General features: G+C 44.5%; 1 protein-coding gene across 1 annotated transcript in view; it reads right to left on the reverse strand.

Annotated features, from left to right (window-relative positions):
• The window catches only part of LOC143121097 (NACHT, LRR and PYD domains-containing protein 3-like), a 295,171-nt gene that overhangs the window by 256,359 nt on the left and 24,269 nt on the right, over positions 1-14,543 (reverse strand). Inside the window, exons 2-5 of the mRNA XM_076281519.1 lie at positions 5,701-5,840; positions 4,137-4,250; positions 2,351-2,434; positions 236-2,155 (exon numbers count right to left, since the gene is read on the reverse strand). Coding sequence (XP_076137634.1) covers positions 236-2,155; positions 2,351-2,434; positions 4,137-4,250; positions 5,701-5,816 — 2,234 coding nt within the window. The 5' untranslated portion in view covers positions 5,817-5,840. The remainder of the gene's footprint in view (positions 1-235; positions 2,156-2,350; positions 2,435-4,136; positions 4,251-5,700; positions 5,841-14,543) is intronic.

Consider the following 14,543-nt stretch of genomic DNA (forward strand, 5'->3'; position numbering starts at 1 on the left):
ATGTGACTCCTACAGTACATACTGACTACTGAGCACTGACATGACACTGAGGTGTTTTCCTTAAACTTATGCTTTTGCATTACTTTTGTTACATTAGTTAATAAATTCTTAAGTTAAAATGTGTGTTCTGTTTTTTCACAACTTGAAGCCAGGTCGTTACACACACAGACATAGACATAAACACACACTCACACACACAGACACACTGTACAAACACTCAGATATTGTTACTTACAGAGCTGATGTGACTGCTGGGAGCACCTTCTGAAAAACTTCATCTGGACTGAGGAGTTCAGTCTGATCTTCCTCTGGTGTCTTTATGTACTTCTGCAGGTCAAACTCAGCCAGCTGCTCCTCTGACATCTTAAACGTCTTCCATACCTTAGTCCCCCACTCTCCTGGTAAGAGTGTCTCTACATGCAGATCTTCTGAGCTCATTTTGTACTCCACTACAGCATGGTGATTCAGCTCATTCAGACAGTAGAACAGGTTGATCTTTCTGTCTGAGCTACTCTGATCTCTGATCTTCTGTTTAACATACTGGAATGTTTGCTCTGAGCTATCTGATTTGCTACTGCTCTGTGGCAGTAGGTGCTTTAAGAGATTCTGATTGGACTCCAGTGTGAGGCCCAGAAGGAAGCGGAGGAAAAGGTCCAGGTGTCCATTCTTACTCTGTAAGGCCAGGTCCACTGCAGTCTTGTGTAGGTCATGAAGTGTAGCAGCTCTGAACAGAGCAGAGAGCTGAGAGGTCTGCTGTTGGTCAGGCATCTTTCTCTGTCTGTTGCTGAAGCAGAGGAACACATACAGAGCTGCAAGAAACTCCTGGATGCTAAGATGCACAAAGCTGAACACTTTCCCCTGGTGCAGCTCAGACTCCTCTCTGAAGATCTGAGTACACACTCCTGAGTACACTGATGCTTCTGTGACGTCAATGCCACACTCTCTCAGGTCTTCCTCATAGAAGATCAGATTGCCTCTCTCCAGTTGTTGGAAAGCCAGTTTCCCCAGTTTGAAAATCACCTCTTCATCTGTCTCTTTTCTCTCTGTGTACTTGACATTTTTTATGCCTGTCTGCATCATCAGGAAGTGTGTGTACATTTGAGTCAGAGTCCTTGGCATTTTAACTTTGTCTGAATCTTTTGATGTTTTCTCTACAACAGTGGCTGAAATCCAGCAGAAGACTGGAATGTGGCACATGATGTAGAGGCTCCTAGAAGATGTCAGGTGCGTGATGGTTTTGCTAGCCAGGTTCTCATCACTGATTTTCTTCCTGAAATACTCCTCTTTTTGTGAGTCATTGAATCCCCTTATTTCTGTGACCTGGTGCACACACTCAGAATGGATCTGATTGACTGCTGCTGGTCGGGTGGTGATCCAGAGGAGAGCAGAAGGAAGCAAATTACCCTTGATGAGGTTTGTCAGCAGCACATCCACTGAGGCTAGCTCTGTCACATCACAACACTTCGGGTTGGAGCGGAAATCTAGATGAAGTCGACACTCATCCAAACCATCAAAGATGAACATGACTCTGTCCTCTGAACTGGTGAAGACTCTGGAATCTTTGATTTCTGGGAAAAAGTTCTGAATAAGATCCACCAGACTGAGTTTCTTCTCCTTCATCAGGTTCAGCTCCCGGAAAGGAAGAGGAAATATGAAGTCGACATCCTGATTGGCTGTTCCTTCAGCCCAATCCAAAATGAACTTCTGCACTGAGACTGTTTTTCCAATGCCAGCCACTCCCTTTGTCAGCACTGTTGTTCTGAGGGGTTCGTATTGTCTGGGCTCAAAGATTCTGCCCTTCTTTTTTCCCTCACCTTCCAGGAAGTGTTCTTTTCTGTGTCTTTCCTCTTCCAGGAAGTGTTCTTTTCTGCGTCTTTCCTCTTCCAGGAAGTGTTCTTTTCTGCGTCTTTCCTTTTCCAGGAAGTGTTTAAAGAGGTCACTGCATTTGATTGGTCTGCCTTGTGCTGCTTCTCTCCTGGATGCCCTCTCTATCTGTCTGACCTCATGTTCATCATTGACCTCTCCTCTTCCCCCCTCTGTGATGTAGAGGTCTGTGTAGATCTCCTGGAGGAGTCTGGTGTGTCCCTGCTGTGTGATTCCCTCAATAAGACACTGAAACTTCTTCTGCAAGTGGGATTTGTGGATCTGCTGATATCTGTGTGTGAAAACCAAAACACATGATATAAACCTAAATCAAGCCATTTAAAAACTACACATTCATGCACAAACGTATGTACTTCGGTTCTGTGCACGAACACACACACACACACACACACACCTTACCCTCAAGCAGGGAACAACCACCATCACCACATTAACTCATCACATTAATCACACACACACTCCTCACCTCCATGCTTCATAGCTGGTGTGTTGTTCCTCAGTGAGACTGGTGTTAGAGGCAGCACCACCCTCCTCAGGAGCAGGTCTTACTCTAGAGAACAAGCAGAGAACAACCTCCATCACCTCATTAACTTAATCATCACACACACACACACACACACACACACACACACACACACACAGTGTGGGTATAGGCTAGCACATCCAGTCCAAATGTGCAGGTTAACATGCAGCACCACAGTGACGCATGGTGACGGGTGTAGACTTTGATAGCATTGGTCCATCCTAACCAATCACATTGATCATTGGTCCATCCTAACCAATCACATTGATCAGGGATTCCTGATGTTACTTCCTACTTCGCCTAAACTTTACAAACAGACAATAAACAGCATCAGCAGTCAGGAAACAATGTAAGTAGCCTACATTTGCTGTAAACAAATGGACACATTCTTCCGACTGCATTGTAGGCGTTCCTTTTTCCGTTCCGTTTACTAGCCTGATGAGCCAGACCCACATTAAAATGTAGGGTCCGGGGACTCACCATTTGCAGTGCTCAGTCCGAGGGGCGGGATAATCGGTTGTATTTCAAATTCCCTCTGCACGCAATAGGATAGCACTACAACTCATAAGTGATTTGCTTCCTCTGCAGGCGCCCTCTCACACTTTCACCTGTTGATGGATTTCTGTGTTTTGCGAGTTTATGATGCGAGTTTTCTGTTTATCAGTAATGTACACACACATGGCCCTGTGCTTTCACACAAATACACACACACAGACACACACAAAACCTCCATCGCCACATTAATTCAATACATTAATCATCACAGACACACACACACACACACATGCAGACACATACACACAAATCAGACTACAGTATTTGTGGTATGCTAGCTCTATTTATTTACCCACCAAAGTGGGTGGTAAGTTGACTAAATTCACCCGCCAGTACACAAATTCAGCCACATGGCGTGTGTGTGTATGTCTGAGTATGTGTGTGCGTGTGCGTGTGTGTGTGTGTGTATGTCTGAGTGTGTGTGTGTGTGTGTGTGTGTGTGTGTGTGTGTGTGTGTTTTCCTTTGCTCCTTCATAACACTTGTCATGTTGAATTGTGACTGACATTAAATTCAATTCAATTCAACTTTATTTCGCCATGTATACAGAGATACTAGGAATTTGATTTGGTCTTCTCCATGCAGGCAACACAAAGTGCAACAGAAAGACAAAAATAAACACAATACAAGGACAGACAGGACCATTATGAGCAATAAATTAATAGGAATGTAAATAGTGCTGTGTTAAATACAAATAAAGTGCAATGAAGTCCAAGTTTAAGAGTTATTTAGGAGGGCTATTGCCTGGGGGAAAAAACTGTGGCGGTGGCGTGATGTTTTGGGCAGAAAAGCCCTGTACCGCTTTCCAGAGGGGAGAAGATTAAACAGACTATTGGCAGGATGAGAGGGGTCGGCCACAATCTTCGCAGATCTTTTAATGGACCTGGAGCTGTACAGGTCCATGATGGGGGGCAGGGGGCAGCCGATGATGCGCTCTGCTGCCCGGACGACTCTTTGTAGCCTGGCCTTTGCACAGGCTGACGCAGAGGCAATCCAGACCGTGAGGGAGGATGTTAGCACACTCTCAATGACCGCTCTGTAGAACTGTACCAAGATGGGGGGACTGACCTGTAGTCCTTTTAGGCGGCGGAGGAAAAACAGTCGCTGCTGGCCTTTCTTCACTAGTTGGGAGATGTTATTGTTATATGACATGTCTAGAGACTGATGACTACTCACTTTAGACCTGATGGAACTGGTTCACTGCTGAATTTAGGTGGCTGATCCATGGACGCATCACTCTTCATGGACACACAGCTGGGCACTGGAGATGGAGGTCTGTGTGTCTGTGGGCTGGTTACATAAGGAGACACAAGAAACTGAATTACAACTCATTCCTCAGTGGATGATTGCATTTGTTCACACATATTAATATTACAACAATACATGCTCCATTTTAGAATTCATCTCTCACACATGCACACACACACACACAGTGTATTTCTACCAGCATATCCCATACATCTCAGCATGGTGTCCACCATTTAAGAGAGGTTAGACCTTTCCATCTCATCCATCCCATTTCCTGTGTGTGTGTACAAGTCTATGATAGGTGTGTGTGTGATGTCAGTGTGTGTAGGTGTATGTCTCTGTGTGTGTGTGTGTGTGTGAGAGAGAGCGTGAGTGTGTGCAGGTGTATGTCTCCATTTGTACGTTTGTACAACTCTAAGAGTAGGTGGTAGGTGTGTGTGTGTGTGTATGTGTGTGTGTGTCTGTCTGTCTGTCTGTCTACCGTGTAGGTGTGTGTGTCTGTGTGTGTGTGTGTGTGTGTGTGTCTGTGTGTGTGTGTCTGTGTGTCTGTGTGTGTGTGTCTGTGTGTGTGTGTGTGTCTGTGTGTGTGTGTGTCTGTGTGTGTGTGTGTGTGTCTGTGTGTGTCTGTGTGTGTGTGTCTGTCTGTACTGTGTAGGTGTAAGTCTGTCTGTGTGTGTGTGTGTGTATAAGTCTATGTCTGTGTGTGTGAGAGTTTGTATGTGTGTGTGCATGTGTTTGCGTGTGTGCATAAGTGTAAGTCTCTGTGTGTGTGTGTGTGTGTGTGCGTGTCTGTGTGTGTGTGCGTGCACGTGTGTCTGTTGTGTGTGTGTGTGTTTGTATAAGTCTGTGTGTGAGTGTGTGTGTGTGTGTGTGTTTTCCTTTGCTCCTTCATATCACTTGTCATGTTGAATTGTGACTGACATGTCTACAGACTGATGACTACTCACTGTAGACCTGATGGAACTGGTTCACTGCTGAATTTGAGCGGCTCACCCATTGACGCATCACTCTTCATGGACACACAGCTGGGCACTGGAGATGGAGGTCTGTGCATCTGTAGTCTGGTTACATAAGGAGACACAAGAAACTGAATAACAACTCATTCCTCAGTGGATGATTGCATTTGTTCACACTTACAGTAATATTACAACAATATGAGCTCCATTTTAGAATTCATCTCTCACAGTCTAATGTCCTATTTACTGCTGCTCCCATGAACATTTGGATTAATGTGACATTTTTGAAGTTTACTGACAACACAGACAAGGAACCAAACAATTCAAAATACAGACAATGAGGCACCAATGCACCAGAGAAGAACATAGTGTGTGTTGGGACAGGTATGATGTGTACTGTATCTGTGGATTAACTTACCCTCCATCAGAGTGTGTGGGGACAGGTATGATGCGTACTGTATCTGTGGATTAACTTACCCTCCATCAGAGTGTGTTGGGACAGGTATGATGCGTACTGTATCTGTGGATTAACTTACCCTCCATCAGAGTGTGTTGGTTTGCTGCTTTGTTGCACACAGCTGTGTGCTGCAGACTCTGGTCTGAGTGTCTCACTGTGACCTGCAGCCTCCTCTCTCTCCTGAGAGACACTCATCCTAGCAGCAGTGGGAGAGTCTCTCTGGGAATGTACATGAGACATATGCAGCTTTACATCTTGTTTCATGCGTCACCGCATACTATAGATTATAGCTGTAGCTAAACATGAACCGCCATCTTTGTTTTCAGTATTCTGACAAGATGAACAGAACAAACAGAAGATGATGAAAGAAGCTCAACAAACATGCAGCGGTAAATAAGATGCATACAACAAATAATGCATGCAAGATACATTATTTCAGTATTTCTACAAGAAGAAGAAAGAACAAATGTCTTGAATAGAAATGTTAGGGTGTAGGCCTAGGCTAAGGTAAATTCCTCAGTACAGATTGAGGTCTTTGGCCACTGTAGTCTAGTTTGCTTTATGACAGCCGGGTCTGGATTAAGCGCACAGTCATCCCAGGCCAGGCACAGAGGGTCAGAGGTCAAGGGTAGGGACCCTAAAATCATGTAAACCCCACTGACTGTTCCAGGATTGACCCTTGACAGACCCTAAAGGTCCCTAACATACACAACACAATACACATACTCATCCAGATTTTTACTACAACCATCTCTCTTATTTGTTGGTGTATAGGCCTAGCTGATCCATTAGAAAGGAGGAAAATGGACATGCTAAAGGGCAAAGGGAACATGAATACTGATCTGAAGTTTTACCCTTTCTAGAGGTATCCTACTGGCAGACAGATCATTGTCCACACACCTGCTTGCCTCCTATATGTGTCCGCATCTGACGTGACAAAAGGCCTATGTTTTGACACCCTCACATTTCAGCCAATCAAATGACAGCATATCTAAACTGGTTGTACTGGAGATGTAGGCTACACTTTAAGGATGCATCGGAATGAATGACTTCACTTAACATCAAGTTATATGAATGACTTCACTAAACAAAACAAATTATATGAATGACTTTGCCAAGTATTGGTATGGACATATGGTCCATAGGGGTGGGAATGTCTTGGCACCTCACGATTTGATTCAATTCCGATTCAGAGGCCAACGATTCTATTCTAAACCAATTATCGATGGATCTCGATGCAACAATTTTTTTGAGTGTGCTATACTCAGAGTTGGCCACTTCCTACTTTTGTGATGATCAAAGAAAATCAACATATGAAGTATAGCTGCAAGCAGCAATGAGGGGGCCAAGCAGAATAGGCCGGAGTAGCCAGGGCGACAAGATAGAACTCAGCAGACATCCGCGATTAACGCTTTCAACTAGTGTAACATCAAAACATAACTGACTTTGTAGGGCTGAAACAGGGCTGAGTATTGCTGCTGCCTCCGCCAGCCAGCCCCCCACCTAATCACCCCTGCCCGTCCCACCCCGTCCTGCCCCGCTCCGCCCCGCCCTTGCACGCACGCATTAGAATGAACTGGATGGAACATGTCATCAGTTTCACATCAAAAAATAAAAGATTGATAAAACACATCAGCAACTACAGATCAAAATGCAATATTGCTAATTGCAGCACCCCCTACAGGTCAAAGGTCACCAAAGTATTTGAGCATCCTCCTAATGGGGTCATGAATCCATGTAGTAAGTTTGGTTATGATACATGGTAGGGTTGCTGAGATATGAGCTCACTTCCTGTTTGGCGGCTTCGCCGCAAATTTCGATTGGCTGTTACAGCCGAATGCTTCTGTCAATTGATCCAGAAAGCAATGAACTGATAAGGCATGGGCTGAAGATGGTCTCTGTCAATTTTGGTGAGGATCCGCTGAAATTTGTGACCTTTGACCTCTAGGGGGCGCTGTAATTAAGAAACATGCCTTTTGGCCTGTAGCTGCTGTTGTGCTTAGAATTAAAACGCACTAGTGGTGTCTGGTAATACTGTTGGAGGTCCTTAGGCCGACCCAAGTCAACTTGTGATGTCATCGTAATTGATTCGGCCGCCATATTGGATTTAATCAAAAACACGTACAAGTTTTCGCAGGTCACAAATTTTAGCGGATCCTCACCAAAATTGGCAGAGGCCATCTTCAGACCATGCCTTATCAGTTCATTGCTTTCTGGAATAATTGACAAAAGCATTTGGCTGTAACAGCCAATCGAAATTTGTGGCGAAGCCGCCAAACAGGAAGTGAGCTCATATCTCAACAACCCATTGATCTATCATAACCAAACTTAGTACATGGACTCAGGACCCCATCAGGGGGACGCTCAAGAAATCTGGTGACCTTTGACCTCTAGGGGGCGCTGTAATTTAGAAACATGCTTTTTGGCCTGTAGCTGCTGTTATGCTTAGAATTAACTGGATGGAACATGTTTGTCATCAGTTTCAAATCAAAAAATAAAAGATTTATAAAACACATCAGCAACTACACATCAAAATGCAATATTGCTAATTGAAGCACCCCCTACAGGTCAAAGGTCACCAAATGTTTTGAGCGTCCTCCTAATGGGGTCATGAATCCATGTAGTAAGTTTGGTTATGATACATGGCAGGGTTGCTGAGATATGAACTCACTTCCTGTTTGGCGGCTACGCCACCAATTTTGATTGGCTGTCACGGGCGAATGCTTTTGTCAATTGTTCCAGAAAGCAATATATTGATAGGTTATGGTCTGAAGATGGTCTCTGCCCATTTTGGTGAGGATCCGCTGAAATTTGTGACCTGCGAAAACCTGTACGTGTTTTTGATTAAATCCAATATGGCGGCCGAATCAATTACGATGACATCACAAGTTGGCTTGGGTCGGCCTAAGACCCTCCAACAGTATTACCAGACACCACTAGTGCATTTTAATTCTAAGCACAACAGCAGCTACAGGCCAAAAGGCATGTTTTTTAATCACAGCGCCCCCTAGAGGTCAAAGGTCACCAGATTTCTTGAGCGTCCCCCTGATTGGGTCCTGAGTCCATGCACTAAGTTTGGTTATGATAGTAACCCATTCATCTGAGATATGAGCTCACTTCCTGTTTGGCGGCTTCGCCGCATATTTCGATTGGCTGTTACGGGCAAACGGTTTGAGTTCCGAAGACGAAAAGGGATAACTTTTGTGCGGCTTGGTCTGAAGAGCATGTGTGTCAAGTTTGGTGATGATCGGACAAAATTTGTGACCTGTGAAGTTTTAGTTTCACCTTCACTAAAATCCAATATTGCGGAAAATCCATCATGGCGGAAAATGACGTGGTGGGGTGCGTTGAACTCGGCTTGGTCCAAGGATTCCAACGATACCTGATTTTTGACAATCGGGTCAACAGGTCAGAAGTTACGTGCGTGAACGCAAGTCCAACTTTGGCCTGTTGGTGGCGCTAGAGCGCTTAAGTTGCCGACATGAAACTGGGTGACATTAATCATGGGACTCAGCCTAATTAGTGTGCCAAATTTCACAACTTTTCACCAGACGGTTCTATGGGCTGCCATAGACTTCAATGGCAGAGGAATAATAAATATAGCTGCAAGCAGCAATGAGGGGGCCAAGCAGTATAGGCCGGAGTAGCCACGGTGACAAGATAGAACTCAGCAGAACCCGGGATAAACAGGGCTGAAACAGGGCTGAGTATTGCCACTGCCTCCGCCAGCCAGCCCCCCCCCCCACCTAATCACCCCAGCCCGTCCCACCCCGTCCTTCCCTGCCCTGCCTTTGCACGCACGCATTAGAATTAACTGGATGGAACATGTTGTCATCAGTTTCACATCAAAAAATAAAAGATTGATATAACACATCAGCAACTACACATCAAAATGCAATATTGCTAATTGCAGCACCCCCTACAGGTCAAAGGTCACCAAATTGTTTGAGCGTCCTCCTAATGGGGTCATGAATATATGTAGTAAGTTTGGTTATAATACAAGGCAGGGTTGCTGAGATATGAGCTCACTTCCTGTTTGGCGGCTTCGCCACCAATTTCGATTGGCTGTTACGGGAGAATGCTTCAGTCAATTGTTCCAGAGAGCAATATATTGATAGGTTATGGTCTAAAAATGGTCTGGGCCAATTTTGGTGAAGATCAGATGAAATTTGCGACCCGCGAAAACTTTTTGATGTTTTTGATTAAATCCAATATGGCGGCCGAATCAATTACGATGACATCACAAGTTGTGCTGGGTCAGCCTAAGGACCTCCAACAGTATTACCTGAAACCACTAGTGCATTATAATTCTAAGGACAACAGCAGCTACAGGCCAAAAGGCATGTTTCTTAATTATAGCGCCCCCTAGAGGTCAAAGGTCACCAGATTCCTTGAGCGTCCCCCTGATTGGGTCCTGAGTCCATGCACCAAGTTTGGCTTTGATACATGCAAGGGTTGCTGAGATATAAGCTCACTTCCTGTTTGGCGGCTTCGCCGCAAGTTTCGATTGGCTGTTACAGCCGCATGCTACTGTCAATTGTTCCAAAAAGCAATGCACTGATAAGGCATGGTCTGAAGATGGTCTCTGCCAATTTTGGTGAGGATCCGCTGAAATTTGTGACCTGCGAAAACTTGTACGTGTTTTTGATTAAATCCAATATGGCGGCCGAATCCATTACGATGACATCACAAGTCGACATCGGTCGGCCTAAGGACCTCCAACAGTATTACCAGACACCACTAGTGCGTTTTAATTCTAAGCACAACTGCAGCTACAGGCCAAAAGGCATGTTTCTTAATTACAGCGCCCCCTAGAGGTCAAAGGTCACCAGATTTCTTGAGCGTCCCCCTGATTGGGTCCTGAGTCCATGTACTAAGTTTGGTTATGATAGGTGAATGGGTTGCTGAGATATGTGGTCACTTCCTGTTTGGCGGCTTTGCCGCAAACTTCGATTGGCTGTTATGGGCGAACGGTTTGAATTCCGAAGACGAAAAGGAATAACTTTTGTGAGGCTTCGTCTGAAGATCAAGTGTGTCAGGTTTGGTGTCGATCAGACAAAATTTGTGACCTGTGAAGACTTTTAAGTGTTTTTGATAAAATCCAAAATGGCGGAAAATCCATCATGGCGGAAAATGACGTCATAGGGTGCGTTGAACTCGGCTTGGTCCAAGGATTCCAACGATACCTCATTTTTAACAATAGGGTCAACGGGTCAGAAGTTACGTGCATGAACGCAAGTCCAACTTTGGCCTGTTGGTGGCGCTAGAGCGCTAGAGCTGCCCACATGAAACTTGCTGAAATGAATCATTGGACTGTCCCCAATCACTGTGCCAAATTTCAGAACTTTTTGCCAGACGGTTCTATGGGCTGCCATTGACTTCAATGGCAGAGGAATAATAATAATAAATATAGCTGCAAGCAGCAATGTGGGGGCCAAGCAGTTGAGCAGGAGTTGTCATGGCAACCCAATGTTGCTACATTATACACACACCCAATTAACCACCCGTCCCACACACACACATATACAAAGATAAACTTCCTCTCCCACACACCCCAATAACCCCCCATACATATGCATACCTCAAACATCACCAAATGTATTGTGCATAGTCAGGTTGTAGTCACAAGTCCACATACCAAGTTTGGTGTCGATACGAGAAAGTGTTGATAATTATAGCACCCCTAGTGGTCAAAAGTCACCACATTTATTGTGCGTCCTCAGGTTGTAGTCACGAGTCCATATACCAAGTTTGGTGTTGATACGAGAAAGTGTTGCAAATTATAGCACCCCTAGTGGTCAAAGGTCGCTAAAATTATTGTATGTCCTCAGGATGTGGTCCCGAGTCAATGAGCCAAGTTTGGTTTCGATACGTGAAAGCATTGCAGAAATATGAGCCCACTTCCTGTGATTATAGCGCCACATAGTGGTCAAAATTTACCACATTTCTTGAGTGTCCTCCTGATTGAGTCCTGAACCTATATAACTAGTTTGGTTTTGATATGTGAAAGCATTGCTGAGATATCACTTCACTTCCTGTTTGGCGGCTTCGCCGCCAAACTTGATTGGTTGTCACGGGCAACAGGTTTTGAATATGGTTCCAGAAAGCAATGCATTTATGAGACATGGTCTGACGATCATCTGCGTCAAGTTTCGTGAAAATCGGAGAAACTTTGTGACCTTTGATGCCTTTTAAGTGTTTTTGATGACATCCAATATGGCGGTTGGATCATTTATGTTGACGTCACATGTTGGCATGTGGCGGCCTAAGGACCTCTCAAGGTATTAACAGATATCACTAATATGCTTTAATTCCAAACACATGACCCGTTACAGGCTAAAACGTAATTTTGGTAATTATAGCGCCACCTATAGGTCAAAAGTCACCAAATTTATTGAGCCTCCTCCTAATTGGGTCCTGAGACCCTGTACTGAGTTTGGTGTTGATACGCGAAAGCCTTGCTGAGATCACTTCAATTCCTGTTTGGCGGCTTCGCCGCCAAACTTGATTGGTCACGACGGGCGATGGGTTTTGAATATGGCTCCGAAAAGCAATAACATTTGTGAGTCATAGTCTGAAGATCATCTGCGTCAAGTTTCGTGAAAATCGGACAAACTTTGCGAACTTTGATGCCTTTTAGGTGTTTTTGATTAAATCCAATATGGCAGCCTGATCAATTACGTTTACCCCATAAATTGACATCTGCGTTGAGTTCGGTCTCATCCAAGGATTCCAAATATACCTTAATGTTCAAAATGTGGTGTACCATTCAAACGTTATGTGCATAGATGTAATAAAAAATTTGAAATGTTGGTGGCGCTAGAACACTCAAAGTGCAGACTTGAAACTTTGATAAATTAAAGATATGACTGAACCGAATCAATGTGCCGAATATCCCAACTTTTTACTGTATGGTTTAATGGCAAATTAGCGTTTCGTTATAATAATAATAATAATAAGAATACGTAGAATCACTATGGGTTGCCTCGCAGCTTCGCTGCTTGGCCCCCAATAAATATAGCTGCAAGCAGCAATGAGGGGGCCAAGCAGAATAGGCCGGAGTAGCCACGGTGACAAGATAGAACTCAGCAGACACCCAGCAGACACCCGGGATGAACAGGGCTGAAACAGGGCTGAGTATTGCCACCGCCTCCACCAGCCAGCCCCCCCCACCTAATCACCCCAGCCCGTCCCACCCCGTCCTGCCCTGCCCTGCCCCTGCACGCACGCATTAGAATTAACTGGATGGAACATGTTGTCATCAGTTTCACATCAAAAAATAAAAGATTGATAAAACACATCAACAACTACACATCAAAATGCAATATTGCTAATTGCAGCACCCCCTACAGGTCAAATGTCACCACATTTTTTGAGCGTCCTCCTAATGGGGTCATGAATATATGTAGTAAGTTTGGTTATGATACATTATAGGGTTGCTGAGATATGAGCTCACTTCCTGTTTGGCGGCTTCGCCACCAATGTCGATTGGCTGGTAGGGGCGAATGCTTTTGTCAATTGTTCCAGAGAGCAACATATTGATAGGTTATGATCTGAAGATGGTCTGTGCCAATGTTGGTGAAAATCATATGAAATTTGCGACCTGTGAAAACTTTTTGATGTTTTTGATTAAGTCTAACATGGCGGCCGAATCAATTACGATGACATCACAAGTTGGCCTGGGTCGGCATAAGGACCTCCAACAGTATTACCAGACACCACTAGTACATTTTAATTCCAAATACAACAGCAGCTACAGGCCAAAAGGCATGTTTTTTTAATTACAGCGCCCCCTAGAGGTCAAAGGTCACCAGATTTATTGAGTGTCCCCCTGATTGGGTCCTGAGTCCATGCACCTAGTTTGGCTTTGATACATGCAAGGGTTGCTGAGATATGAGCTCACTTCCTGTTTGGCGGCTTCGCCGCAAATTTCGATTGGCTGTTACAGCCGAATGCTTCTGTCAATTGCTCCAGAAAGCAATGCACTGATAAGGCATGGTCTGAAGATGGTCTCTGCCAATTTTGTTGAGGATCCGCTGAAATTTGTGACCTGCGAAAGCTTGTACGTGTTTTTGATTAAATCCAATATGGCGGCCGAATCAATTACGATGACATCACAAGTTGGGTTGGGTCGGCCTAAGGACCTCCAACAGTATTACCAGACACCACTAGTGCATTTTAATTCTAAGCACAACTGCAGCTACAGGCCAAAAGGTATGTTTCTTAATTACAGCGCCCCCTAGAGGTCAAAGGTCACCAGATTTCTTGAGCGTCCCCCTGATTGGGTCCTGAGTCCATGTACTTAGTTTGGTTATGATAGATCAATGGGTTGCTGAGATATGAGCTCACTTCCTGTGTGGCGGCTTCGCCACAAATTTCGATTGGCTGTTACGCGCGAACGGTTTTAGTTCCGGAGACAAAAAGCAATGCATTAATGAGGCATGGTCTGTAAATGATATCTGTGAAGTTTGGTGTCAATCGGACAAAATATGTGACCTGAGAGGACTTTTTAGTGTTTTTGATGAAATCCAATATGGCGGAAAATCCATCATGGCGGAAAATGACTTCATACTGTGCGTTTAACTCGGATTGGTCCAAGGATTCCAATGATACCTCATTTTTGACAATCGGCCATACGGGTCAAAAGTTACGTGCGTGAACGCATGTCCAACTTTGGCCTGTTGGTGGCGCTAGAGTGCTTGAGGTGCCATCATGAAACTTGGTGACATTAACCATGGGACTGTCCCTAATCAGTGTGCCAAATTTCACAACTTTTCACCAGACGGTTCTATGGGCTGCCATTGACTTCAATGGCGGAATAATAATAATAATAATAATAATAATAATAATAATAAGAACAAATAGAAACACAATGGGTGCCTTCGCAGCTTCGCTGCTTGGCCCCCAAATATAACCGCAAGC

This window comes from Alosa pseudoharengus, unplaced genomic scaffold, assembly GCF_046254945.1.
Source record: "Alosa pseudoharengus isolate Yale_2024_CS ecotype anadromous, Long Island Sound unplaced genomic scaffold, YU_APseudo_1.1 YU_APseudo_1.1_scf_1, whole genome shotgun sequence".
NCBI lineage: Eukaryota > Metazoa > Chordata > Actinopteri > Clupeiformes > Clupeidae > Alosa > Alosa pseudoharengus.